General features: G+C 43.8%; 4 protein-coding genes across 8 annotated transcripts; 1 reads left to right on the forward strand and 3 right to left on the reverse strand.

Moving 5' to 3' along the window:
• Positions 1-2482: 2482 nt before the first annotated feature.
• LOC101774704 (transcription factor MYB2) lies at positions 2483-4377 on the reverse strand. The gene is made up of 2 exons (XM_012844727.2): positions 4040-4377; positions 2483-3725 (listed from the first exon to the last, which is right to left on the reverse strand). Exons 1-2 carry the CDS (start codon positions 4254-4256, stop codon positions 2863-2865), a joined length of 1080 nt encoding a protein of 359 aa, XP_012700181.1. The 5' UTR covers positions 4257-4377; the 3' UTR covers positions 2483-2862.
• An 8704-nt stretch (positions 4378-13081) lies between these two features.
• LOC101760785 (nitrogen regulatory protein P-II homolog) lies at positions 13082-16029 on the reverse strand. Of its 2 annotated transcripts, none has more exons than XM_004960345.2 (7): positions 15736-16029; positions 15564-15621; positions 15459-15486; positions 15294-15381; positions 14129-14196; positions 13809-13878; positions 13082-13373 (listed from the first exon to the last, which is right to left on the reverse strand). In XM_004960345.2, exons 1-7 carry the CDS (start codon positions 15923-15925, stop codon positions 13261-13263), a joined length of 615 nt encoding a protein of 204 aa, XP_004960402.1. In that variant the 5' UTR covers positions 15926-16029; the 3' UTR covers positions 13082-13260. The 2 variants fall into 2 exon arrangements, with proteins under 2 accessions (XP_004960402.1, XP_004960403.1); XM_004960346.3 differs by having other exon boundaries at positions 15564-15609; positions 15736-16027.
• Positions 16030-16419: 390 nt separating this feature from the next.
• LOC101761707 (probable inactive DNA (cytosine-5)-methyltransferase DRM3) lies at positions 16420-22870 on the forward strand. Of its 3 annotated transcripts, none has more exons than XM_012845019.3 (12): positions 16420-16570; positions 16894-16930; positions 17021-17131; positions 17724-17820; positions 17945-17991; positions 18941-19057; positions 19142-19235; positions 19434-19531; positions 20170-20269; positions 20362-20438; positions 20789-22043; positions 22501-22870. In XM_012845019.3, exons 2-11 carry the CDS (start codon positions 16928-16930, stop codon positions 22019-22021), a joined length of 1977 nt encoding a protein of 658 aa, XP_012700473.1. In that variant the 5' UTR covers positions 16420-16570; positions 16894-16927; the 3' UTR covers positions 22022-22043; positions 22501-22870. The 3 variants fall into 3 exon arrangements, with proteins under 3 accessions (XP_012700473.1, XP_012700474.1, XP_004960404.1); XM_012845020.3 differs by having other exon boundaries at positions 22508-22870; XM_004960347.4 differs by lacking the exon at positions 22501-22870 and having other exon boundaries at positions 20789-22279.
• Positions 22871-22937: 67 nt separating this feature from the next.
• On the reverse strand, positions 22938-26703 carry LOC101762124 (shaggy-related protein kinase alpha). 2 transcript variants are annotated; one of them, XM_004960348.4, is made up of 13 exons: positions 26539-26703; positions 25600-25795; positions 25421-25513; positions 25226-25285; positions 24841-25113; positions 24689-24763; positions 24535-24591; positions 24319-24459; positions 24183-24233; positions 24009-24104; positions 23836-23919; positions 23537-23639; positions 22938-23442 (listed from the first exon to the last, which is right to left on the reverse strand). In XM_004960348.4, the coding sequence occupies exons 2-13, from the start codon at positions 25714-25716 to the stop codon at positions 23360-23362; spliced, it is 1233 nt and encodes a 410-aa protein (XP_004960405.1). In that variant the 5' UTR covers positions 25717-25795; positions 26539-26703; the 3' UTR covers positions 22938-23359. The 2 variants fall into 2 exon arrangements, with proteins under 2 accessions (XP_004960405.1, XP_012700415.1); XM_012844961.3 differs by lacking the exon at positions 26539-26703 and having other exon boundaries at positions 25421-25539; positions 25600-25741.
• Between the last annotated feature and the right edge of the window lie 707 nt (positions 26704-27410).

Raw genomic sequence — 27410 nt, forward strand, 5'->3', positions numbered from 1 at the left:
TAAGGTGGGGGGGCGGGGCGGCGCGGGGGACGTCCAGCTGGCATGCCCGGGCTGACCGCCACGTCACCTGCTTAATTCTGCTTGCTCTTGCTGGCTGGCGTAGCTGATCCCACGTTTACAATGCGACTACTACTATGCTAGGAAAGGCCAAGGTAAACGTTCTTAGACAGAAGGGAGTAGTAGAATTGTTGTCTATAGCTTATATCCGGTCGGTCAAAATGCTTTTGCAAGCATAAAAAGAAGCACAAGTTCTCGAATACTAGTTTGGTTTTGGATGCCCGGCCGAGACGATCATCAACAAGCGCATGCATATACGCGACCGTACCCAAGCTAGAGGAATACTCGCGATTAGCTCTTCTTTTATTACCACTATTTTTACGCAAAGGTACACACTGTCCATGGCTACATGCTCGTAGGACTTGCATTTCACATGTACGTGCCAAGTGTACGAGGACACGTAGTGGCAGCCTTGCATGCCTTCACCACCATCGAGTTCTTAATTCTCTACTCCGTTCCAAAATATAAGTCATTTCAATTTTTTGGGAGTCAAATTATTTTATATTTATCAAAATTATAAAGAGGATCATAAAGTTTCATGGCACCGAATAAATATACTATAAAAATATATTTAATGAACAATACTTATCTGATATCATGAATGTTAGTAAATTTGATCAAATTTGAGATGCTTTGACTCTCTAAGAAAGTTGGAATGATTTATAATTTAGAACGGAGGGAGTAATTACCAACAGGATAAGGCAAAAGTACAAATAAAAGTTAGCACACGTTTCGTTGAATTGTTCGTTTCGTCTCGAACCGGCCGATCGATGGCTGTACGTACACTGGCACTTGTACCGGTCCTTGGTCCAACAAGAAGAGAGTATTACGTGTATTTGTACGGTGCGGTGGCGGTGATGATGGTGGGAATGTGGGATCTCTCCGATTCACCGACCACCTTTTGCGTCGGCATTGACCGAGACTGTTCTTCGTTCTCACTTTGTGGGTGCCATGGAAACCATTGGACGAACCTACTGGCTACTATAGCTAGCTTAGCTACAGTCTACAGGCTCTAGGTATAGTAGCGTAGCCATGTCTGCAGCAACAAACATTAACAAACTATATAACACAAGGCAAGTTCGGGACGCAAACCAACGCGTGCAGGGACATGGATGCCTCTAGAAGACTAGAAGAGATCGATGCGATGCGCCGATGCGTGCCAACGTCCTTCTTCTTCTTCCCAACTTGTACGTTTTTTCTGGAGGTCTCCATCCATGCTCAAAAGAAAAGAAAGAACCTAGCTAGCTACTGGATGTATCTCAATCCGCTTGTTAGTTTGGCTCTAGCTTAATCAGCTTCTTGTATAGGCATGTTGGGCAGAGAGCTCTAACTCCAATAATTTAGTTCTTGTAGTAGGAGTAGGAGCTATATATGTGTGTTGCGTGCATTATTGGGCGGTTTCCTCGTCCCATCGTTTCCATATGCATATGTACGGTCTTGGATAATGATGCAAAAAACCTACTTGATGGGATTGTGAAAAACCGAAAAACTAAAAGAACCCCCTTCGCCAAATAGGGACAATTATTAAGTTTCTAATTACTAGGACTTGTAGTCGTCAAATCTTTTTTAACTTTGACTAGTGATGTATGAAATTTGTATAAATTGACAACATTCTTTTGTTGCTACTATACTCATAACAAGAAATACTCATCATAGTATATTTTCTAAAAGAGTTTTACTCCTCACCAATCGATTGATTTCTTGCATATCCATCAATCACCCAAAATTGTACTCGAAATTGAATTAGAGATGGGGATTTAGAGTTAGAGTTGGGGGTTTGGGATTTTGGGGTTCACCTATGTATCCGGCTGCAGAGGAAGCTTCAGGGCGGCTTGCCTGCCGGCGCAGAGGCAGAAGAGATGGCGGTGGCGGAGTAGAGGCGATGAGGGCACCGTCGGAGCCAAGCAGTGGAGATCCCCGGTAGGCAGTGGAAACAACAGGGGCATCAAACCCGGATGGGTTAGCGTCGGGTGGTGGAGGAGGACGGCTGCTCCGGTGGCGGAGGCTGCTGGAGCAAGATAGAGGTGGGGATGGCAGGAGCGTCGCGTCGGGGGCCTCGCACGGCTTGGGCTATCGGGACGAAGATGAAGACGCGAGGAAGAGAACGATAAGAGAGAAGAGGCGCAAATTTGGATCGTTGGATCTACATCCAACGGATGGGAACGATGATTGATGGAAAATTGATATTTCAATAAAAATATTTAGTAGTTTGTCATAATGAAGAATTGAAGATCATGTCAATGTCCTGAACTATTTATATTTAATTACCAAATATATTAATTCTTCGAACTACCATAAATGGAAACTATATGTAAAGATGGTCTTAACTTAGTTTCTTTCTAAAAAAATAACTTACTTATTTTCTTCCAAAAACAAAAGGAGTCTTACATTAGATTAGATTTCAAGAAATTTTTCGAGTGCACCATCTAAACTTCAAGTATATATGAATTTCTTTACAGTTGAGGACGCCGGACAAGAAATGAATGCAAACTTTGTAAACTCCCTATATATGGACGCACGCACGCAAAATTGAAACTGAACTAAGCGCAAATCCGGAAAAAAAAACTTCTAGTAGAGTAGGAAAAACTATGCACATGTTTCGAATTCGTCATCATACTAATATAGACCATCTACGAACTAGTTACTTGTCGATTTCCTTGCTGATGTGTACGTGCTCCTTGTCATGAATTTCTTCCTTTGTCTCCGACAATATTCTTTCACATGCCGAGTATTATTATTCACTTGTGCCTTGATGTGTTCCTCTCACTACCTTGTCTAGCAGTTGCATACGTACGTGCATCTGCATCAGCACAGCTGCTGTAAGCAAAGGTCCTCCAGGCTCCACAGGTTGTCCTCGAAATCGGCGAACTCGAAGTCCGGCAGGCCGATCTTGGAGCCACCGTCGCTGCCGGCGGCCGCGAGAAGCTCCGACCAGGTCCCGGCGAACACGTCCTCCTCCTCCTCCTGAACTACGTCGTCGCCGCCCGCCGCCGTCGGTCCGGCGGCCCCGCAGCAGCCTTCGTTCGTCGGGGTCGCCGCCGACGCGGCGTAATGATGCTGCGTCCCGTGCGACGTCGCGTCCGTCAGCGACGAGCGCAGCGCGCTGGAGGTGTCGTCGGGGCTCATGGCCGCAGGCGCCGGCTCCTGGCCCGGCTCGCTGTAGCTGTAGTAGTCCGCGTGGTAGTAACCGCCGCCGTGAGCCTTGCTCGGCGGGACGACGCCGTCGGCGCTTTGCCCGTGACCGCCGTACGGGCTCGGATGGTAGTACGCGGCCGGCGCGCTCGCCGTGGTCGTCGCTGGCGCAACCAGGGCCGCCGGCGCCGCCGGCGCCTGCGCAACCACGGCAGAGCCGCCGGAGTACTCGGCCTGGATGCGCTCGACGAGGCGCGGCATCCAGACGTGGCGCACGACGTCGCGGAACTGGCGGCTGTTGACGTCGCAGCGGAGCTGCTTGGCGTGCTTCTGCACGCGGGTCCGCCAGTAGTTCTTGATCTCGTTGTCGGTGCGCCCCGGGAGGTGCTGCGCGATCTTGGACCAGCGGTTGCCCCAGCGGGAGTGGAGTTCGAGGATGAGCAGCTGCTCCTCGGCGGTGATGTTGCCGCGGCGCACGTCGGGGCGCAGGTAGTTGAGCCACCGGAGGCGGCAGCTCTTGCCGGTGCGCTTCAGGCCTGCGCGATCATCGATCGATCAGTAAGCAAGGTCTGGCGAGGAAAATTCAGGAATTACGAGGACATAGATGGTATAAGACTACTCCAGCACAAGTTGATCGATCAGTGGCTGCTGAGCTAACTTTGCAACTAACAAATGTCAATAAGCCATAGCTAGAGAGGTAGCTATGGTGGCGATGGAAAGTGTGTCATCTTTGGCCAAGTGATCACGAAGCAGACGTTACATCTCGGCTGTACTAGTATATTGTATTCAAAATTTATCATATACTTATATAACTATGGGCACTAAGAGCTAATCGATCGGCGGCAAGTACCTGCAGAGCGCGCGAGCGAGTTCCAGCGGCCCTCGCCGTGGGCGGCGATGTAGTTGACGAGCAGGAGGTCCTCCTCGACGGTCCACGGCCCCCTCCGCAGGTCGCCCTCGTCCTCGCTGGCGACAGGTGCCGCGGCCGCCGACGCCGCCGAGCCGCCGGGGCTCATCGCCAGCACCTCCAGCTCATCCAAGCCGCACATGCCCATGTCCATGTCCATGCTCGACCAAGACGGCGGTGGCTGCTGATGGCTACGGCTAGCTAGGTAACAGGGTTGAAGGAGACGATGGTAGTGGCGATCGATCAGTGAGAGCAGGTATGTGTGGTTTGGAGTATGGAGACTTGAGCTGAGGATCGGAGACAGGGAGAGGCGAGGCCGCGAGGGGGTGGTATATATAGGTGATCGGAGGCGACGAAGCGAGGAGGGCGGAGACATGTGGGGTTGGCCTGGGGACTAAATAACGATTGATCATGCTTGCTGCTAGTGTGGTTAAGGCCGCAATTAGGAGGGATGGATTAGCGAGTAGAAGCAGCAGTAAAGCCGAAAGTGGAGGAGGGCGCGTGCGTGTCTCGCCCGACTAAAAAATTGTTATCCAACTGGATCAGGGAGAAACGGGCTGCGAGAGCTCTGACCGTTGACGCGCCGCGGCCGCGACAGGTACTGTAGCATCAGGAGCTGCAGACTGCCCGTAGTACAAAAGAACTAATTAATTACTCGCTATAAACACCATGGTTTAGCTAGTTTTCTTACATGAAACTGGAAAAAGATAGTCATCCGATTTTACGTATATGACTTTTACAATTATATAATCAATTTCTTTTTGGACTAATTAGTTTTGTCCTAAAGATCATAACTAAAATGGCCAACTGATTTTTTTTCCTGTTTTCTTCCAAATTTTTTCTTGGGATTATTCCCAGCAGGACTTTCTATCGACCTGCATTATCTTTTTGGTCTGAGGTATGTATATATATGGTTTGCTAGCTTTGTCTATAATAATTAATTTGTTTTCGAGGTGGGATGATGATTACAGATCGGCCAGGTGCTAACTGTCTTTGTGAACATCATTAACCAGTGGGTTCAATTGCCGAAAGAGAAGTGATGGGTAAGGACGAACTGATCCGGATTGTTGTTAAGAGAAGCCGGTCCCGAGGCATCTTTGAACAGCACCGGAACCTGTTCCATATTCCGTACGAATTCAAAAGTAGAATCTCCATATGTATTCCCCATGAATTCAAGAGCCGAATCAAGCAGTCTGCTTTTGTAAAGATTGACTTCTAGTCTACTATCCATTCAAGGATCTCCCTCCCTTCCTCCCTCCCTCCCTCTCTCTCTCGCTTCTGAGGAAATGCTTGTCCTTTTTGTTGGTGCACTATTGTCTCATTATTGTTCTCTTGCTTTTCATGTATAGAGATGTAAAGATTCCAGCAATATGGCCACCTTGCGTTCATCCGATCTTCACTCAGCAAGCTATGCGAAAACTTGTCTATGAAACTAACTTTGAAGGATCAAACATAACCAACATCTTCATGGTCTTTTTCTCGAAGGGACGAGAATTATTATTTCGCTTTAATTTTTTTTTGTCAAGTTGCCAAGACCTTCATAGTCTAATTTGGGCAGTCGGGCAAAATAAAAAAGAATTATCAACAAAGAATCTCGAACCAATAATTTCTAAAAAGGGTCAGGCACTTAGCAATATATAACTCTTGAGAAATGTTTTAATCAGACAAAAAAACTCCTTAGCTATTTGAAAAAAATTATAAAAGAAGACAAATAACGGTTGCCTTTTTATAGAAAAAACGCTCGAAAAGTATTGTAAATCTAGTAGCGAATCGTAAATGTGCACTATAATTTTGAAGTTATGCAGCACCTTCATATGTAAATAAAATAATCTACAATTTGGAACGGAAGAAGTATTGTTTTTTTATGTTTTAAACAGTGGGAAATCTCGTTCAGTCATACGTTGGACAGTCCCTCCCACCTACATATACTGCTGCACACATAGACATAGCCCTTGCGCCCTTCTTTCCTACATATCCCCTTCGATCAAACAATTCGCGCACGAGGTCAAATTCAACACGGTCTGAGTTCACCTGAATTCCAAATCACTACAGTGCAGCTACCTTATTTTGTCTCCACTGCATTCCCTTGTCTCCTGATCTTCTTAACCGACGCTGAAATTCCGCACGAGGTCGGCGCGCGCGCAGCTCATTCTTTTCGCGCGCGTGCATACAGTAGATAGTACGTCGTCGTCGTCTCCTCCGGCCAAACACGAGCAGGCGACGTCGTACGTACGGGCGGTCTCCGGCCGTCGCTGCTCGGCAGGTTCATGCACCATCTGTATCTGACGGTATGTGTGAGTGTACGTACCCGGACTGGGGAGCTACCCATCATCTCTACTGCTACTGATGCGTTTGCTGCTGGTATCTCTATAGTACACGCCCAACGCGTCGTCGTCCTTGTAATAATCCCACGCAGTCTAACACATGGCACAGGACACATCCACGCATGTGTCCAACGTGTCCATGCATGCAATGCATAGCTGGATCATCAGCTTAGTCTGGCAGCCACACCATTGTAGGATTTTCACCAGGATCTAACAAACACGAACTCGAGAAACACAAAGACTTCCGAGGCCGCAACAGCTTGGCCTTGTTTTTTTTCTTCCTATTCTCACATCTAAAATCTGCCTACACACCTGTTACTTTTATAGTCCCAAGCAGCAGGTCTAAAATCTGCCTACGCACCTGTTCGGCTGCCGGATTCCGCGGACTTCGCATACCTTCTATACGACTCCGTATACGGCGACTGGCCGGTTACCATCCTTGCCTTCCGACGTGCATGGACTCCATGCAAATACATGCATTACTTGACTACATGCACGTTTAGTCTACTTGCTTATACTAAATTACTTTCCATATATGCTAAAACTTACTCCCTATGTTCATTTATAAATGACGTTGATCAGCTTAATTTTGAGCAAGCCAGCGCATATATAAACGAACGAAGGTAGTACTTAGAACAAGATTAAACCCAACAATCATCACCAAGAAGAACCGAAGCTTCCATAATGAGAATGCATGGAGAGCATATGCTCGATCGATCTCGAATTGGGCCATTAGAACGTGGTGGCGAAATCATTGGTAGACTGACTTGGTCATTTAGGAGCAAGTGAAACATGCGTGCAATTGATTCAGAGCAGAAAGAAACAAAAATTAGTTGAACGGATTGCTAGAAATGCTGGTCTTAAAACGACTTGGACTCTGGTCGATCTGAGGACTGAAGCAGTGGAAATTGAAGCATTGGATGCATGCACCTCCCCCGATCTGATGCGTCGCAACAAGTTTGGCTTCTTTTCAGGCCGGCTATAAGCTGCTTGTCATCTATCTCATCATCCATGCATGGACCAGGCGCCCATGGCGGCTGCGTCTAAACGCCCTCGTAAAATAAGGGGGCGCCACTAGTAACCTGTGCCTTGTTGGGTGCGTAATTCTTTTGCTTTTTCGTGCGAGTTACGGATTGGCTTCGCTACTTCTTCTCTCCCTCCCCAAGCTAGATGTTTTAGTTTAGTGATGAGAAGAGTAGAACGACTGAAAAGATTTGGACCAACTTTTTTTCATGCAGAGAGGGAGAGTTGGACCAACAATAACACATAACTTGAGGCGCCATAATTTGATTTATAGCTTACGATGGTGAATTTCAGTTCATACTGAGTGTATAGTACGCATCAAATTTGAAGTTAAACTCTGCATGAGTCAATGCCATCCATAGTGCTTTGCTGCCCGGAATATGAGTCACTGGTTAATTGGTTATTATGGACGCTTTGTTTTTTTTGTTTTTGTTTTTGGACAACAATCTTTACACGCCAGTTCGCTATTAATTATCTGTTCGAATTTATACATTTATCACTATATTGATAGTGATAAAAAAATATGATGACAAACACGAATATACCGTTATGTAAATCAGTGGTTAATGTTCTAGAAATTAAAAGTTGGTTGCACGTGTTTTTAGAAGCATTAGAGGAAATCATGGCCCCATCTGAAATGTTTATAATGTTTAGGGAATTTTTATATATGAGATCCATAGACTGAATGAAGGTGAAAGCACCCCCAGTCGTTTCTTTGTTTTTCTTATGTCAAATGGACGGGAGAAAATGGGCTGAAAGATGAAAGGTACACAAAGATGCCCCAACGGCAAGAACTCCAGAAATATTCCTTTGGCTGGACCCCATGTGTCCACAACAAACTACAACTAAAACAAGTGCTTGCAACTAACTTTGTCATATCCTAGCTGACTACTTCCTGTTACCCCCTAATCTTCTTTAATTGCTCCTTTGTGGAAAAAAAATCTTTGTTAATTGCTCAGTAGAACCTTAAACTCGTGGGCCATTAAGTTCACCCAACCATGAACCATATATTGCCAATCATTAAGCATGTGAGTTGCAGCCACTTTGACTAAGCTGACAGCTGATCAATTCTCAAACGAGGCCAGGGGAAAAGCCCTTGCATTTGTTTAATCACCCACTAATTCCTCCCATCTTATTTTTCAACAATACTTTGACCAGTCAAATACGTAGTATGTTTCTATGCCGTGTTGTGCACTGGATTCAACTCAACAGCCTGTCGTAGTAGTCCCTGAGCTGCTGCTCTACATGCTTTGATCCAGGCTAACCCGTTGACCAGTGTCGGATGGTAAGATCCAATTAAGACTATTGATCATGTATATTAATCGCTCTAATGCTTCAAGTCAGCCTTCTGTTTGACTCACAAGGAGCATTTGTTCGAGATGCTTTGATTTGACCTAGAGGAAAATAAAGATGGTTTGTTGTTCTTGCTGATGGCATGGGAGTATGAGACAAGCAAATGTTAATTCGTTGACCACTGGTTGTTGGTGTTAGGATTCTGAAGACTAATAGAGGCTAAATTACAGGAGCAGCAGTATGACTTTGGTTCACTATTTTTCATAATGCCATGTTAGGCCACACACATTATGAAAAATTAGAGGTCTACTTTGCCACATACTCCAGTATATACTTTAGCTACCACCAGACAGTTTGAAACACAGTTAGGAGCAGAAGCTTCCAACTGATGACACTATGCGTTGAACTGCTCTGTGGTGTTAACAATGGTAATATATGGTTGTGGTCAAAGCTATGGCTGCTTGCTGGTAATGCAACATGCATGAGTCAAATCTCTATAGCTTTTTTAAACAAAAAAATCCCTCTATCTTGATGCACATTAGCGTAAATGGGATTAGTTGGGAGTACAGGCCTAGTGAAAGCCACATGGCTGTTTATCTTTCTGCAATGGCTAGCTAGCTAGGTAGACCACTGTCCCTGATTCTCCCACACATTTCAAACCCAAAAAAAAGTTTTGACTAATCCTCACCTTAGAGGGGTAGGGTGATTTTTAGGGTTCTCGCACACACAAAAAAGTAAAAAGTGAATGATCGAGATTGGTCGTCGAGCAAGAAAAATATCACAATGTAATGTAATGAACTTGACCAATATCCAAGCTCTGTTGAGGCTGGTAAAATGATACTTATCAAGACCAAAATGACACCTCCAAAGTTCTTCAAGGTTCATCATTGGGTGTTTCTCTCTTCTCCCACACTTGATATTTTCCTCTCCGTTGCTCTTTGCCCCTTCCTGATTCACACTATCCAGCTTCTTCTTCGACTCTAGAGATAGTTTGGTAAGGTTAGGGTTCTCTTTGTGTGCGCACGCTTGCTTTTGCGCGGGGAGGGGGCGGAGCGGGAGAGGGGGGTGTTAGGCTTCATCAGGTGGTGGGCCCATCGTATTGTAACATATCAGGTGGGGCAGTGGGGTGGCGTCGTGGCGGCGGATGACCAATAGGTGTTTCTCTCCCTCCCTCCCACCCCCTTCCCCCCACGTGTCCTTTTGATACCAATGGTAGTTCAACCATAAGGTTCTAAGGTGTTTTGCGTGGGTGGGTGGGGGTATTAAGGTTTCAGGTTGAGGGATCATGATATTTGGCGAATTGGTCCCGTGGTGGCTGCAAAGGCATGGACATCTAGGGTGACAGAAGACAAACGCCGCTATAGGGAGGGTGTGGGGGCTAAGGTGATCATGTCAGGTAGAAGCAGCTGGAGACGGTGGTAGTAGAAGCGACATAGAACGTCTATCTTTAACAACTATTTTGTACCTTTATTTCAAATGTTTGCCAAACATGCAATGTTCGTGAGCCATGACATTCTGTTGTATGTACCCTCTGGTTCATGCATCGAATGGTTCGAGATGGATGGTGATCCTTATATTTAGTTGGATGAACTATACCAACTCATCCAAGATGAAACCATTCCACCTAAACTAATTTTCTACTACTAAGTAATGAACCATATGGTTCAAGAAATCTGATTGAATGAACCACACCATCCAGGATCATCCATACATGCGTTATTTGACTCGTGGAACCAAACACACAATAAAGAAAGATATGGGCACATGAACCAACCCTAATTTATTTTTGGTCGTCCTACACACAAGAGCTTGCCTGCTTGAGTCGACAGAGTGTTGGAAGAGACGACCTTGATCAGAGAGTGTCGAGACAAATAAAGAGATATACAAAGGCAAACAGAGATGCCTCTCTAGCAAGTGGCGCTTGCCGTCGCGGACCCGGTAGTTTCAATCATTCATTTTGCTGGTTGGCAAGCAGGCTAAACAAAGCACACGACTTTGGCTGCGTTGCAAGAGGAATGATGCATCAGATCAAAGGCAAGCTATGCGACCCCGCCCGGCCAAAAAGGTACGGTGAAGCGAAGCTGCACGCCAGTCTCTCTCACGCCCCACTACCAACAGCGCGTACACGTACTCCTCGCTACACGTGTTTTCGCCAGCAACGCCATTGACGTCTGAAACGATCGATCGTTCGATCGATCTGTCAGCAGGATGATGATCGAGATGGTGTGACGTGCCCATGCGCGACGCGACGATGGATCGATATGATGATCCAAATGTCCATGCCCTTTTTTGGCGTTGAAAGTTGCTGTGCTTGGAGTGCGAGAGTTTCCAATCGAGACGAGGCATCAATCGAGATGGAGATTTGTTGTTAGGAGCAGTTTGATCTCAGTGAAGTGATTGAAGCTGCAGTACTGCAGGCCGGGAATATTCGTCCAGTGCATTTCAACAATAGGTGACAAAAGAACAGCGTATCTTAACCCAAGAATTATTCCTACCAACGAATATGGAATACCAGCCTTTTCCATTTTGTTGATGCCGTACACTCAAAGCGCAGATATATACTGTTTGTTCGACGACTCGAACCATCAAGAGCCTACTCCTCGATCACCATGCATGCATTATGACAGTTAGTCAACTCTCTTTTGATCCTCTGATGATCGAGTAAAAAATATCTCATGCTTTGCGGCAAGTCAAAAATCCAAGTCAATGAATATGGGCAGATAGAAAGGTGAAAAAAAATGTCAAATTTAATCATGCCTGGCGCCTAGCCCGTACGTGTTCTTGTCATTACGGCGACGCTTATTCACCCTGATGCATAACATAATGGAAGAGAGATTAGCTAGAGAGCCAACCCTAATAGCTAACACCCTACATACACTATATATACCTCCAGTCCATACAGCAGATGTAGCTGTGCTTTTAACATAGATATAAAAAATAATCGCATTAGATTAGCTGAGTTCAACGCGTACAGGATCTCCCCTAGCTGCCTGCCCTATCCACATCACACCACACCACAAACAGCAGAGAGATATGCATGGTCCGTCGCCATCCATCCCCGTATCCCATCGGCATGATAAGAATCCAAGATGGACTCGATCGGCATGGATCGATCGTCGATGGAGATGATGCGTCGTAATTCCATGGGAGCTGATTAGCTTTGACGCGTGCGGAATAAAGGAGCTGAGCTTGCTGGTGATTCAATTCAACAAAGGCCTTTTTGTGTTTTGAAAGCATATCCATGGATGCATGTGCTGTCTTGCTTGCTTGACCGGAGCTCTGCGAGCGTGCAGTGCGGCTTGCTAGGGTGCAAAGCCACTTGTAATACATGTTTACGTCATCCGATCCGTGAATCCATGTTGATTAGGCAACTTCAGCTCAGCTAGACTTGGCTAATGGCTACCATGCAAATTGTATACTTCGTACTAATTAGCTATTTTGCATATATATTTTCTCCACCCACGTATATACTTAAATACAGGTCATTTAGGGTTATCAAATTAGTTCGTGTATTTAATAATGGAGGTATTATATGTCCTGATGTACTTATGGCAATAGAGTGCGGGGGCGAAGCCAGACGTAAACTTCACCGGGGTCAGAATAGGGTTTAAGAATGGGATCAGCTACAATGGTGAATAGTAGTTTTTCACAGGATTTGTTGAATTTCAGCGGGATCCACGGACCCCAACGCTAAAGGGTAGCTCCGCCCCTGGTAGGTGTGGGACTAGTGACAAACATCTATGCATCTTAAAAAAAAAAGCTAAAATGATCTATAATTTGGGATGAAGGCAGTAATAGTTATTAATTGTGGCAGCCCACGCAAAGGTGGCAAGACCATGCACGCGTGGCATCGTGAGGTGGCCACACGGATGTGCAAGTAAAATGTTGCGCTACTGCCTACCAGCTCTCGGCCCACCATTGCGCGTTCATCATGCTGCTCCAGTCCGGCTCGTACGGTCGGTCGCGCTCGAGCCGATGCGCTTCCAGATGCTTCCATAGCTCCTGGACTTCACTTCCTAGTGCACGTTGCATCCCCGTGCGTGACGCGTCAAAGTCTGTGTCTGGGCCAGACAGATGGACCCACCACACCCAACCCACCCACAGAGGCTCCGCAAAATCAACGTCAGTAACTTGGGCCAGATGCCATGGACCGCACGAATCTTTCGTAGCTTGGGGCCAGACAGAGATGGGCCCAACAAATTTTATCTACGACAGAGCCCAGTTCAGTCTCATTCCAGCCCGCTCAAGAAAATGACCCCCTATTACCAAACTACCAGGAATTCCATTTTTTTTTTTGCGAGACAAAACTAACGTCATCTTACACAGGTTACGGAACAAAAGCGAAGCCGCATTCACATCAATTCCATCGAATTTTATTGATCATGCCCAGTGCACAATGTATGATTCGGGCGGCACTTGCACGGAGCACATTGCAGTTTATTGCGCAAGCTAACAATTGCAATGCAGGGCGTGGCACACTTGAGTCTTCACCTGACCTCATAACAGGCAGGCAATCTGTTTGCCTCATAAGATTGACACAACAGAGGACAGCCTATCCGACAGTCCTCCGGTCATCCTCTCGGCTTCCTTCCCGCGTTCGCCGGTGCGGATTCTTACCACGTCTGAGACAGGGATCACTGAAGAAGAAACAAACATGTCAGAAAAGCATATAGTCAAAGAGAAAGATTACAGGTGCATCATATATATGAAACTATGATAGTGTTACTATGGCAGTTCTCCTCAAGAGCATCTGGGCATCTGATCTAGCGCAGGAGCAACTGCTTTGCCCGTTGTAGCCTTTATATTTCTGATAACAGAATTTACTGAAACCAACCAGCAGTTTGAAAGAGCAAGAACTAGTCGCCATTTCTGTTTCGGATGGATAAAATAAAAGAAACAAAAGCAAAATGAGCAGAACAAGAGAAAACTCCTATAATGCCTGCATATGCATAAGGCAATAAAGCCCATTCAAGTGAACAGTATGCACTAAGATATTGCAGGTAAAAAGAAAAGTAAACAATTACACAGGATAAAAACGCAGCAGTGTGTCACAAGTAGCACCATGCACTTACAGAATATCTTCCCATCACCAATTTCTCCTGTTCTTGCCTTTTCAATTATTTTGTCGATTACTGCTTCGACCTGGTGGATTAAAGAAACATTTAATGATGATGCAAGGGGAAACCAATAAAACTCATACAGAATGGACCATGCTTACATTTTTTTATGGTAAAAATGGACCGCAATAACATTGTAGCAATGTCATAGACATTTACAGCAAAAATTGAAAAGGAAAGAATGATCGTCAATCTGTCATATAAGGTATGGCATTGGCATTGCGGTATTTCCTTCTTTTAGAACTGGTAAGGCCACTAGTAAATTAAGTAATTACCTGCTCCTTGCAGATCACTATTTCTATTTTGACTTTAGCAATAAATGTGTCCTCCGAAAATTCTGACCCTGAACACCCAAAGCAAAACAAGCGTCAGCATTGATATCTTAATACCGTGTGAATCTCAATTTTTTCTCAACAGTGTTTGGGAGGAGGGGTCTAATGTTTAGCCCCCGTCACGTTGAATGTTTCGGACACTAATTAGGAGTATTAAACCTAGACTAATTACAAAACTAATTACACAACCCCTAGGCTAAATCGCGAGACGAATCTATTAAGCCTAATTAGTCCATGATTTGACAATGTGGTGCTACAGTAACCATTCACTAATGATGGATTAATTAGGCTTGATAGATTCGTCTCGTGATTTAGCCTAGGGGTTCTGCAATTAGTTTTGTAATTAGCTTATGTTTAGTCCTCCTAATTAGTATTCGAACATCCGATGTGACAGGGCTAAAGTTTAGCCCCCTCCTCCCAAACACCCCCTAAGAGTTAACATAGCTGGGCAGGAATGCAAAATACTACAATCTGCAATATGTAGAGAAGTTGTTAGCTGTTATGGACATGAACACCAAAGCCACCACAGAACCATCATCCTCAATCCTGTTAGTACACATGTTTCACATCTATACACCAGCCATCAAGATATTGGTGCCAAATTTGATAAAAGCATGAAACAACGCTGCAAGAGTGTGGAGTTGCAACTGATCTAACAAGACTTCTGGCTAATACGCTACAGTTCTATGTACTAGTAGAGTTGTAAATTAAGAGCAACACTTCAGCATTCATGGGAACCTTGCAGTGCTCGGTGGTCCATCTCCGAATCAAAACTGTTTGAAATGAAAAGTATGTGGACCACAAAATGACATAAAGCACTTACCGTTGGAATGAACTTTAGCACAGCCTTAACATTGTTCGTTTGGTTCAAATTGTTCCATACAATGAAACACGCGGTGGCAATCACACAGTCATTTTTGTAACAAGGAGTGACCAAAGCATCACTGACTATCACAATTCAATGAGACACTCGCTCATCAGTCGCTCCATGGAACACATTTCTGTGCAATTATAGGACTAAAACTGAATGATGTAGAAACTACACAATGCAAACCAGTCAATGGCAGAGCCACGCAAGTGCAGAGGCATAGGCAGAGCGAAGCCGTACCTCCATGCCGCTCCGTCGACCCTCCCTGCGCCCCGAAGCCCCGAACGTCCGACACCGTCACACCTCTAATCCCCATCTCCAACAAGCCCTGCAGAATCCCCAAATCTGTCTGACTGAACAGCTCGCGTGCAACTCAGGAACCCAGAGCCACCAACCCACACTCACCGAGGACACGTGCGACACCCTCCACGGTCTGCAAAAATTCCGCACATTTCAGCACGGATCAGCTAAATTCTGACACAATCAATAAATACCGTGCAGAAAACACACCTGATAATGGCCTCAATCTTGTAGAACTCCGATTCAGGCGAGTACCCTGAGAGAACGACTGGCCGAGGCAGCGCAATCAGTGGGAATCCAACAAGCCCAGCTCGATTTGGGCACGGAAGAAAAAACAGGGTCATCAAAATGTAATCTTGGTCGGGAGGCAAGGGTTCTTGACCTGGGTGGGCCGCGCTCTGGGCGCGCACGGCGGTGGCGGGGAGGCGGCGAGAGGCTGACGTCGCTTGGAGCTGCCTCGCAGCCCCCGAGGGGAGGAGGCGGACGGCGGGGAAGGATCGTAGGGTCGATAGAGATTGGCGGATGAGGACGCCGGGTACGGAAACGGCAGTGGCGGAGGTCGCTGGCGACATGCTGTAGTCTTCGGTGGTAGTACGGCGCTCCGGCGAGGTTTGGTCCTCAGTTGACTCGGTTCGCTCTTCGGCTCTCCCTGACACTGAGAGGTCAGATACTCAAGCCGGTAGAAGGCGGGAACATGAAAATACGTAAATAACTTTCGAAGACAAGAAACATTTCAACTCCGTGTTGTATATAAAGTAGCAGAATATAAATATACAGCTATTTTAGCTGTATATTTGCACTGATTGCATATGAGATCCTATACATTCGGGCTTATATCTTTCTGAATTTATTTTAGGATATTCAGTGATATTTTTCTAGATTTATTTTTAGTAATTAATCAGTTAATATTAGCATCAATTTAGAATCTCGTAGCGCTCCTTATATGTATGTAAATTGTTTAAGGAGCATCAATTCTCGGTACTAAAAATCGGATGGTCAAATCGTTTTTTTTCCTATGTAGAAAAAACATCTCACACTTTGCCACAGGACACAGGTCACTGTTGTGGCCCAACCCGTTCACCTTCCGGCTTTCTTTCTCCAGTCCTCCACGCCGTCCCCCCTCTCTCTGTCTCGGCCTCCCTTTAGTGGCAGGCACCGGCGCACCGCCCTTGGCCAGTTCTTGGTCGGGCGCTTCGCCGGCGACGAGCATCCGGCAGGTATGCCCGCCCATTCTCTTCTCTTCCTTTTCCGCGGGCCGAAATCGAACACCCAAAACCCTAATGTCTGCTAGTTCTACTTGTATTCGAATCTGACCAGTATTTCACCTAAGAACTTCGATTTTTTTTGGCCAAAAATTATTGGTAACTCGCGATTGGATTTCTTTGTTGTGTGTTGCTTGATGGAAGTGCTGTCACTCGTTTATTCCCCGTCGTTTTTTCAACTCAATCCCCACGCTTCACGATTAGTCAACTTCCCAGTAAACCCTGCTGCTGCTGCTGCTGCAACGCTTCCCAGTAATTATTTTTTCTGTGTCCTGCAGGGGCATGCGAGTCTGGAGTCTCAGTTGATCGAAAATGGTGATGGCAACATTCTGCTCTGCCCTGTGTATATGTTTGTGTTTATCTGTGTATACTGTGTTTACTCGTTATGTTTTTGGTGTAATGCAGGTTAAAATCGAAGATCTTACTGAGGACAGCAGCGCAGATGCTGATGCCAGGGTTCCCAGGGAAGCGGCTGTGGGTCTGCTGCCTGGCTCGGTGCATGCCAGCTTGAAGGAGGTGATGTGCTCCTTGACAATTAAAGCTTGTAGGCTGTGGTTTCTGTCATAGAGGCAAAATTATAAGACACGCCTGTAGTGAGGGAACATTGTAAATTTCTGCATTGGACACCAGTTGCATGCTATGTTCGAGTTATACGCTGTTATGCTTTGCTGTTTCTAGCAAGTAAAATTTCTTTGTGCCAATCTATTTTATCGTTGGGCCTTTTTCTTTTCTTTTCTATTAAACAAGGAACAACTTTTAACTGAATTAGTGGTGATAACTGATAAAGGATTCATTTTTAGCTTTGGAGAACTAATGATATGTTCTTTCATAGAGCCAATCCAGCATGACCTAAATGATTATGCGAGTCCAAATACGTTACATGTTCTGGATTTAACATATGCTTAAGATTTTGGATTGCTATTTAACATCACTAAAGCTGAGATATGGTTTGTTTCTGGTTAGTGAATATTTGGAAGTAACTAATGGTAGCTATTAAATTTTGCAAACAGAACTAGACACTTCTATTTCACCAGAATAGACTATAGTAATTTTGGTGCATTGATTCCCTTTTACTCAAATTATGATACTGATGCGATGCACACTATAGGAAGATCAACCAAGTTCTTCTTCCAGTAGTTTAAGATTACAATTTATTGGAATGGGGTTCTCACCAAAGCTCGTAGACAAGGTGCTCAAAAGACATGGTATGCCTTTTTCTACGACTTATCTTTTCAAGTGTATAGTGATATGAAACAACAGCCAAAGTCAAAGCTCTTCGAATACTTTGCCCTGTAGTCTACAAATTAATTGCATATATATTTCACGCAGGTGATGATGACTCTAACACCATTTTGGAATCTCTTCTGTCCTATTCTGTAAGTGTTTTGCCAATTTCCTAGTCTAGTTGATGCAGCTGTCACTGATCAGTGTCTAATCTAACTTTAAAATTAATTAACCTCGCATCTTGTAAATGTTTTCCTTACATAATGCACCTAATTATATTTTGTTGACCTTTATTATAGCCTGTGTTGTTGATTCCTTCCCTGATACTATTCTACTGTCCATTGTGATCCTCATAGTGCTACTGTATCCATATTAAATTCTTAATAGATTGATGCATATCGGAATAGTGCATGGTGCATTTGTGTTAGATGTCAGAGGTGATAGTTCTGCATAAGTACTTACCTCTTTACATTTCATTTTTTGACCGGAAACTGTGGGGGAAAAAATCCCCCAATGAGACCATTTTATAAACATATGAGAAAGGAAATAAAGGTTGCAAAAGCCAGCAAGGTGCTAGCTAACTCAACACAAAGAAAATAAGAAGAAAACTGAAAAAAAGAAATACACAACACCCCTAGCTAACACCTACTGGACAACACACCCTATGGAGGGCAACAGCCTCACTGGACAGCAAGAGGAGCAGAGCCCCGAAAAACAGATTACCACCAGCTAGACGTATAAACCACTCTTTACATTTCATTCATTACACAAGTCTGCTGTAAGAAAGAGTAGTACAAGTCCAATTAGATCTCACTATCCATTGTGATTCTACTTTCTATAGTTTTTTTAAAAAAGAAATTCCTTAGTTGTCCCTTCATTTCCTACAATTTTGCTAGTTAATTTTATTTTAAGAACCTTGAAGTAATTGGAATGATGTTTTACTTGGCTGGATTTTGTACCCTAACCCTATCGAGCATCTGATCTGTATATTTTAATAAGATTTCATTTGCATCCCCATCGTAGCCCATTACCGTGCCTTTTGTGTTGGGAAAGAGAAATAAAGTATGGACTTGAAGAATCTCTCATTCCTTTATGTTATAGGACCTTCAGCAGTCAGGTTCTGAATCGTCAGGTTCTTTGGGAAGTCTCTTTGATTCTGATAATGAAGAAAACAATTCTCCTTTAGAGTCTATGAAAGGAATCGGTCAAGACATCAAGGTGATCTCTTAGCAGAGGATATTAATCCTTGTCCTACTCGTTTAGATTTTCTGAATCACTCTTAAGAAATTTCTCTGTCTTCAGCCGGAGCCTGATTCTTTCTCAGAAAAGTGGTCATATTTACTCCAAACAATGAAGTTTTCACAGCAAGAAGTTGATTTAGCCTTCAAGAAACTAGGTATGTACACGCTCTTGCGCAATTGACAAACGTATACTTGGTTTAGATTTTGTGTTGTTGCTTTGCTTCATGCAATAGACTCTAAGACTACTGATTAAAAACTTTTAAAATATGTATTAGACATGTTTGATAATCCGACATGTTTTCTTGATGCTCAGTATGCAATATAGTAATACTCCAGAATATGCTTAATTTCAGGCGACGAAGCTCCATTGGAACAGCTCGTGAACTGCATTGTCAATGCTCAATTAGGAGGATCCTCTGGAGGACTGGAAAATGGTGACACTACAAATGAGGTTTGTCCTGTTGCCTGTTTGTTTAATTCTATGTAGTTTTTGTATATGGATTATCCCCTGACACATGAAGTGAGCTAGTTATTACAAAAGTCTTCGAGATAGGGATTTGCATTCTAAAACATTTTTTTTTGGTAAAATGTATCACTCTATGCAACATTCATTATGCTGCATACTGTACTACCTATCAGTTCAAGGCTAGAACATTGCATACTTGCCAATTCTTCTTTGATGGTTCCAGTTTGTACTATATAATGGTGTTTGTGAAAGTATTGTATTCTTTTGAACATCTTGTTCCCTGTTCTGCAGTTTGATTTCATCTTTCCCCACCAATTTTTTAAGACTTCCCTGTTCTTCTCAACACTTAGTAGGTTCTGGCTTGTGTCATGTAAACTGTGGCACTCACTATTTTCTTCTATTTCTCCTTCGATTGGCATACATTGGAACTCCTTGTATTGATTATACTAGAAATATTTCTAGGCACTATGGCTAATCATTATGAATATTTTCTGCTTTACCTTCATTTCAGCACCCAGTGACAAATGACTGATGTGGATTTGGTTATATTGGAGATGGGTACTGTGGTTGCTAGTTCTAAAACTTAACGTCAAGAATTATATACTAAAATGTTTTTTTTTCAGGGAAAGGCTGAAGCACTGTTTGGTATCATGGAGAAAACACTTAGCTTGCTTCAGAAGGGTTATACCGAGGAAGAGGTGTCATCAGCTATTGACAGTTTTGGTAAGTCAAGGATTAAAAGATGCTTCAAATTTTGCTCAATATTTTGATGACATCTGAAAATGTTTAAAGTGGCACATGCATGTTCATTTCAGGCCACAGAGCAACAGTGCAGGTGCTGGAGGACTCAATTTTGGCAAGGCGAATAGCCAATAGCATCGAGCAGAAAGAGGTAACTGAATGGCATTTCATTCTTACTGCTGTAGGTTTGTAGTGGACATGTTAAATTCATCTCATGTGAGGAATCTTTTCCAAAATCACATATTATGTCATAGCATGGTGCACAATTTACCATTCGTGTCCAGATTCAAATGATTTATATGGTATCCTGATCAATGTTCCCTGAAGTATTTCCTAGATTGTGACTTGATCGATCAGAACATGTATATCTGTAACAACTTGTTTTGATGGTCCATTGAACGTTGTTCTTTAAAACAGCTGTTGCAGCTGCAGAAATGCTGTAAATTTTCTGTCAGACTGATGCTCTGCGTTTTAATCTTGGCCTCTTACACTCCTGTGCAGATAAAGGTTGAATCTGACTTTCTAGGCGAAGCAGAAACTGATTATTCGACATACCAGACCTCATACTCTGCAGTGAGGTGTTATGATGATGATGTCAACAACACACGGGTTAAAAGGGCTAAGCATATATTTATGAATGACAGAGGGGCCTCCAGTAGTAACCCTGCCAATCCATGGTCTATGGGGCGCTGTGCAGGGACCAGTGATATGCCTGTTAAGGTAGAACTTGAGGCAGTAACACCAGGCTGTCGTGCAAAAGTACAAGGCGACCTTGCTAAGCCCCCATATTTCTTGTATGGAAATGTCGTTGAGATCCCAAAAGACACATGGCATCAACTCAAACAGTTCTTATACAATGTGGAACCTGAGTTTGTTAGCAGTCAGTTCTTCTCAGCTCTAACTCGAAAGGAAGGTTATATTCATAACCTTCCAGTGGAGGGAAGGCATGTTGTGGTTCCAAAGTCACCAATGACCATTGAAGAAGCGCTTCCATTCACAAGACAATGGTGGCCCTCATGGGATACAAGGAAGCATATCAGTGTTGTTACCATAGAGGCTGCCGGGATTGATCAGACATGTGAGAGACTGGGGAGGATGGTTAGAGAGTCAAGAGGAGTGCTTTCACAAGAAAGGCAGATGCAGATTATGCACCAATGCACGGTTTCAAACCTTATTTGGGTTGGCCGGGACAAGTTAAGTCCTTTGGAACCTCGTCAATTGGAAAGGATACTGGGTTACCCACATAACCACACAAATTTGTTTGAACTAAATCAATCAGATAGATTTGCTGCGATGAGATATGCATTTCAGACTGACACTTTGTCATACTTTTTGTCAGTCCTAAAAGACCAATTTCCACACGGGATCAGAGTACTATCCATCTATAGTGGAATTGGAGGTGCTGAAGTAACGCTCCATCGGCTAGGTATTCCTCTGAAGTGTGTGGTATCTGTTGAGGAATCTGAGGTAAATAGGAAAATTCTGAAAAGGTGGTGGCTGAAAACAGAACAGACTGGGGAGCTGAGGCAGTTGCCTGGAATCTGGAAGTTGAAAATACAAGTGATTGAAGACTTTATCACCGAGTTTGGTGGTTTTGACCTGATTATTGGTGGGAATTATACTTCTTGTAAAGGTGGTACAACAGTAAATACAACAATGGGCATGGATTCCAACCGTTTCTATGAATATGCCCGTGTTGTTAAAAGAGTAAGGGCTGCAGTGGGGGTCAATTGACGACTGACATGATCCATCTTTAGTGAGTTCTCGCCTTGGCAAATTGCCATGAACTTCCTTGTAGCATCATGTGATCTGTAAATGTAGGATGGTAGAAGTAAACTATGACAGATTCCTTAGCTCTTACATTGTGCACTAGTGTAGAATTTTAAATGCAGTGGGTTAATATTTCTTCCGCCTGTTTGTTTCTCCTCTAGTTGATTCTGTGTACAAGTTTCTACTTTTAGCAATCATTCATCTGTGTGGATCATTGCAACTCGAAACCCCCTCAAAGTTGATTTCTGCCTTTTCAAAACAATTTTTTAATTAGGTTTTCTTTTGCTTGGTGTTGATTCAGTTAATGGATACTACTATCACTGAATCTGAACTGTGAAAATAGTTTGTTTTCTTTCACAAAAAAAGTGCTTGTAGTAGCACTTTGTTGAAATAGTTCGTTTATTTCCAATTTTTATATGAGTAATATTTTCTTGTATCCAAAGCATCCAGGTTTCATGCAGAAATGTTTTCGGTCCTTGTGCGAGGCCCTGAACGCATGATTCTGGAGGATCAAAAGGAGCTGGCGGTAGCCTAGATGAAGAACTTTATACAGATAAGTCAGGAGTGCGTGGAAGATACCTGTGATAGGGCCTCTTCAAGCTTCTGTGCTATCTATTGTCGTTCTGTTATTACTTCTTAGAGGGTGTATGGTTAGCTGGGCAGGGCTGGCGCCGTAGCTTAAGCAGTAGCGTTCTTTTGCTTTCTATTATGTACTTATGTGTGCTGTGAGCGTGGTTCGTGACCCCAACATTATGATGCTTGTACCCAACACTTTATTCACTTTCTACTAAAGCAGGTTATCTCTTTCAACAATGTTACCAGAACCATACCAGATGAAAAGATTTCAAGGGTTGCCTATGAATCACATAGGGATCACTGGTAGAACAAAGAGTGCGGCGAGTATAAATCAATGAATAGCCTCGATCCACAAACAAATGTTGGATCGAACATTGTCATACAAAGGGTGCATCCTCGCATGGTGCTAGTACAAATCAGGCAAACTGAATTCAGCGCAAACTGATACATGGACTCAGGGAGCATGCTCCCAACACTCTTCTAATACTTTACAGAACCGCGGACGGTTTTGTTACATCGACAACATTTTTGTTTACCTTTCTGGGGTAAGGGGGATGAACATTTTTGTTTACCTTTCTGGGGTAAGGGGGATGATAATCTCGGACAAAAAAAATCCACGCATTGCCTATCTTATAGCACAATAGGCCATGTCGATCTCCACTGGTTTCTAACAGACATCAATTTGGTCCTCAACTAATCTTCAAGCAATCCTCTCACAGTCACAGATCACCATCCTACAAAGGCGCACTGCTTCCGTGCATGCTCAGGGATCAACTTCACCAGGAAGTCCATTGGCATACTCTTCAGCTCTGTTTTGATAACACCAGAGTAGCAAAAAAGATTAGTTGATCAGGAGTTTTGACGATTTTATCAGAGCAAGTGAAGTCAGTATAGCAGACTTACCATGGGGCTTGAAGTTGAATAGAGGTGGAAGGAAACGGCCGTTTGGTAAGCGCGTGTTTGGATCCCGAAGCTCATCAAAGAAAGGATGGATCAATGCTTCCAACTGTAATGAGAAACCAACTCGCTATGTAAATAACAGTAACCAAAACTTAAGAAAAAACTGCCTGTATGATGCAGTTATAACTGATAGAAAGTAAATTGCTATCTAAAGAACGCTTAAACCAGTGAAACCACAGTGCTAAAGGAAGGTTACTAAATGGCATGCCCCGTCTTTGCTCACACAATGAAGTTGTACTTACTGCAGTGGACCGAAGGTTAGGTGAGTACTGCAGAAGCCTGGACACAAGATCAACTGCTTCAGCAGGCATCCTTTTATGGAAAATCTGGCACAAAATGACGGTAACATAAGATCTCAGTTGGTGGACATAAGGGATAGGGAGAGAGGTGGTGGAGTCCAATACAACATTCATACCTTATGCCATGGGTGAGCTTTGATTTGTGGGAATTTAAACTCGGTATAATTTGGATTCATGCATTTGATTTCTTCACGTGTGGGTGTACCCAGAACCTGAGAGAAAAATGAGATTAAATGAAGGGAAAGAAACCAATAGGCAGCAGTTTAATTGGGATGAAGATAACAATTTACCTTGATGATTTCAACTAGCTGATCAACACCACTGTCTCCAGGGAATAGAGGCTGTTGGGAAGAAGAAAAAAAACAGATTGTAGGCAGAGACAAGCTGGATAGTCCACCATGACCATGTAATTGTGTGATCCCTTACCTGTCCTAGAAGCAGCTCAGCAAGAACACATCCGGCAGACCAAACATCAATTGCTGTTGTGTATTCAGTAGCACCAAATATGAGCTCTGGTGCTCTGTAGTACCTAGAACATATGTAAGAAATATTTGGTTCTCCTTTTACCTAAAGCAGTAGAAAATAATTAGCCACGCAACAAATACAAGGATTCATGTGAACTTCAGTTGATTATGACCATACCAGAACTTTCGCGCTGCCAAAGTCACACAATTTCAACTGATGAGTATGAGGATTCACCTGTAGCAGAAATAGTATGCATCAAACCATCTGAAGCTGCATTTATAATTGAATAAAGATGTGTTCAAACAGATAGAGATGACTAATCCAGATATACCAGGAGATTTTGCGGCTTAATGTCCCTATGGCACACTCCGATGCAGTTATGAATGTATGCCAAAGCTCTACAGATCTGTCAATCACAAGGTTTTACATGTCATGACTATCATGCAGTTATACTTGGACATGTTACAACAGAGTAAGCTTTACCTGATACATGTAAAGTTTTGCATATATCAAAGGCATGCGCTGGTTCATCTTGTTATAATGTTTAATGACACGATGAGCAGTCTCTGGCACATACTCAAGCACCAAATTAAGGTAAAGCTCCTCCTTTTCAGTCTTTGAGAAGAAACAGTGCTTTAGAGCCACCACATTTGGGTGGTCAAGCACTCGCATAGTTTGCAGCTCACGGTTCTTATATCTCTTGTCTTGAAGAACCTTTTTTATAGCTACAGTCTCACCAGTTTCCAGACACTTGGCCTGTACAAGATCATTTATAAAAAAAAAGTGAAGGAGCCATTAGTCAGTACCTCAGATGTATGCTAAAAAAACTGAACAGCTCAAGGTGATACCAGTTTGTTCAGTAACAAACCTGGAAAACAGTCCCGAAGGACCCATGACCTACCACTCGCTCGGCCATGTAGCTGATGGTCTGCAGTGCACATATATCATTCAGAAATTCAGTACACAATACTTGTTTTGTTATGACTTCTGAGGTAGAAGTAAATAGACAGAAAGGGATTTGCTATTGTCTATGACATGATATATGTTTTTTTTGTTGAAATACCTGCTTAGCCTGCCCATTTCTCCCATCAATGCTTGTCACTATGATATGACCTGGCTCTGTTCCATTGCCATTGACTACAATATCTTCAATGTCCTGCATTGTTCCCAAGCCAAAACCAACTACAAACTGATGACCCACCAAAAAGCAATTTATAAGCTACTTGAGGGAATCTGAATTACCTTATCATCCCTTATGCTCATATTGCCCAACTCGTTTGGAAGTCGATCTGCGTCACTACTAGAACTTGTGTCATTCTGAAATCCCAAAGAAGAGCGTGCCACACCTGCCGAGGCCATGCTGTGACAGAATTATCCAATTTACGACACAAACTACTGTTCAAGGGGCTTCCCTAGAGACGTGATGCACTTGATCAACCTGCAAAGAGCATGATTACAGAACGTCAAAAAACACATGATGATTGGGACGCTCAGCTCGAGAAATATGTGCTCTGATGAAAGATTCCGTGGAAACACATTCACTTGCTGGCATGCTGTATTTTGCTAGATAGACCTGGGAAGACTTGACAAGGGTGGACAAACCCCTTCCAATTCGGGAAGTCTCTTGTCCCTAGCCTAATCAATTAGAATAGATGTCTGCCCAGATTATCCACTTCCCGAGAGCAAATCAGCTCTGATCATAAATGAGGACATCACAGCAGCGTCAACAACATCTGGCAGCTTCTAACCGACCCAAAAAGAAAGAAAACATTCTCGACGCAGATCATCAAATTCGCGCCGAAGCTTCCACCAATCCATCTCCATTTACTCACGCAGGATGGAGGAAAATCAACGAGCAAGAACAAACCATGGAACCCAAAAGAACCCCTGTCTTATGGGCTAGCCCTGTTCAGGAAATTACAAGCAAAAATGGTAAAAAGGAAAGAACCACCTTTCCCGTCTACTCCTCTGAAATGGAACCAAACCAGACGCCCGAAACCGAACGCCCACCCGCTCCACAACGCCACCGCTCATCGATCTCACGGATCGCCACCACAATCGCGGGAACCGCGGCAGAATCAAGCGCCCGCCGCCCGCCCCAAATCGCCGGATCCAAGAAGAGACGAAAGAGACGAGCGCGGCCGCCGGGAGTGAAAAAAAAAAGATAGATAGGAGGATTACCGGATTGGCTCGGCGCGCGGATCGGCGACGCGGGGCCGCGGGGTTGGCGGCGGGAAGCGTCTCCCCTCTCCCTCCAACTCCGGCGCCGGGAGGATTGAAGAAGAGAGGGGGGCGGAATGGGAGGGAGGGAGGCGACGCCGGGGAAAGAAAGACAAGTTATAACGCACAACAAAATTGCAGGACAGCAATAATCAATTGTTTATTTATTTATTGGAGGGGAAAAAGCTGGGATTTTTACTGATATTATTATGGTGTCTGTTTGACCGTTGAAAGGTTCCGGTCCAGCGGCGCCAACGCATTCATCCTCTTCTTCTGCAGGGCCTCTTTTCTTTTTCTTTTTTTTTCCTTAAAGATTTGGCTTCTTACCTTTTAGAATTTGTAGGTTTTTTAAAAAAAATAGAATTTGTGGGGATGAGCAAGAATGCAAGAGGTCAATTTTCAGCTTGTTATGCAGTTAGAGTCTAGGATGAAGCTGAAAATGAGGGAACTGGTGGCCTTTGGATCAATGGTTTTCACGGTATTCCTCCTCTAGCTGAAAGGTATGACATCTATGCTCCTTTGGAAGTTTGGATGATGTATCTTGTATATGTCTCATCTTTAAAATGCATCTTATCACAAGGTTTGTATGTTGCGACATCTTCAATGCTCCGAGATATGCCATCCAAACTTTTTTTTAGCTTCGAGTTGTGACTGTTCTGAGATGGAAAATCACAACGCGTTCTTTTAAATATTACCTAATTTTTTAAAAAAGAAACAGAAAAAGGAAAGTAGCTCAACATACGACTGTTACTAATGAACCTCAAAATCAGTTGTGTAGAATTTGTTGACAAAAATATTGGCGAATGCATTTTTTTTCCAGGAAACGAGGAGAC

This window comes from Setaria italica, chromosome III (genome assembly GCF_000263155.2).
Source record: "Setaria italica strain Yugu1 chromosome III, Setaria_italica_v2.0, whole genome shotgun sequence".
Classification (NCBI taxonomy): Eukaryota; Viridiplantae; Streptophyta; class Magnoliopsida; order Poales; family Poaceae; genus Setaria; species Setaria italica.

Excerpts from the sequence above, each read along its gene's own strand:
- LOC101774704 (XM_012844727.2), bottom strand. The coding sequence starts at position 4,256 with ATGGACATGGACATGGGCATGTGCGGCTTGGATGAGCTGGAGGTGCTG. Across the intron at positions 3,726-4,039 it reads CTCGCTCGCGCGCTCTGCAG|GCCTGAAGCGCACCGGCAAG; the intron begins GTACTTGCCGCC and ends ATGATCGCGCAG.
- LOC101760785 (XM_004960345.2), bottom strand. The coding sequence starts at position 15,925 with ATGTCGCCAGCGACCTCCGCCACTGCCGTTTCCGTACCCGGCGTCCTC. Across the intron at positions 15,487-15,563 it reads AAGATTGAGGCCATTATCAG|ACCGTGGAGGGTGTCGCACG; the intron begins GTGTGTTTTCTG and ends GAATTTTTGCAG. Across the intron at positions 13,879-14,128 it reads TAGTGATCTGCAAGGAGCAG|GTCGAAGCAGTAATCGACAA; the intron begins GTAATTACTTAA and ends TTAATCCACCAG.
- LOC101761707 (XM_012845019.3), top strand. Across the intron at positions 17,821-17,944 it reads CAAGGTGCTCAAAAGACATG|GTGATGATGACTCTAACACC; the intron begins GTATGCCTTTTT and ends TATTTCACGCAG. Across the intron at positions 20,439-20,788 it reads ATAGCATCGAGCAGAAAGAG|ATAAAGGTTGAATCTGACTT; the intron begins GTAACTGAATGG and ends ACTCCTGTGCAG.
- LOC101762124 (XM_004960348.4), bottom strand. The coding sequence starts at position 25,716 with ATGGCCTCGGCAGGTGTGGCACGCTCTTCTTTGGGATTTCAGAATGAC. Across the intron at positions 25,286-25,420 it reads GAAATGGGCAGGCTAAGCAG|ACCATCAGCTACATGGCCGA; the intron begins GTATTTCAACAA and ends TGTGCACTGCAG. Across the intron at positions 23,443-23,536 it reads ATTCAACTTCAAGCCCCATG|AGCTGAAGAGTATGCCAATG; the intron begins GTAAGTCTGCTA and ends TTATCAAAACAG.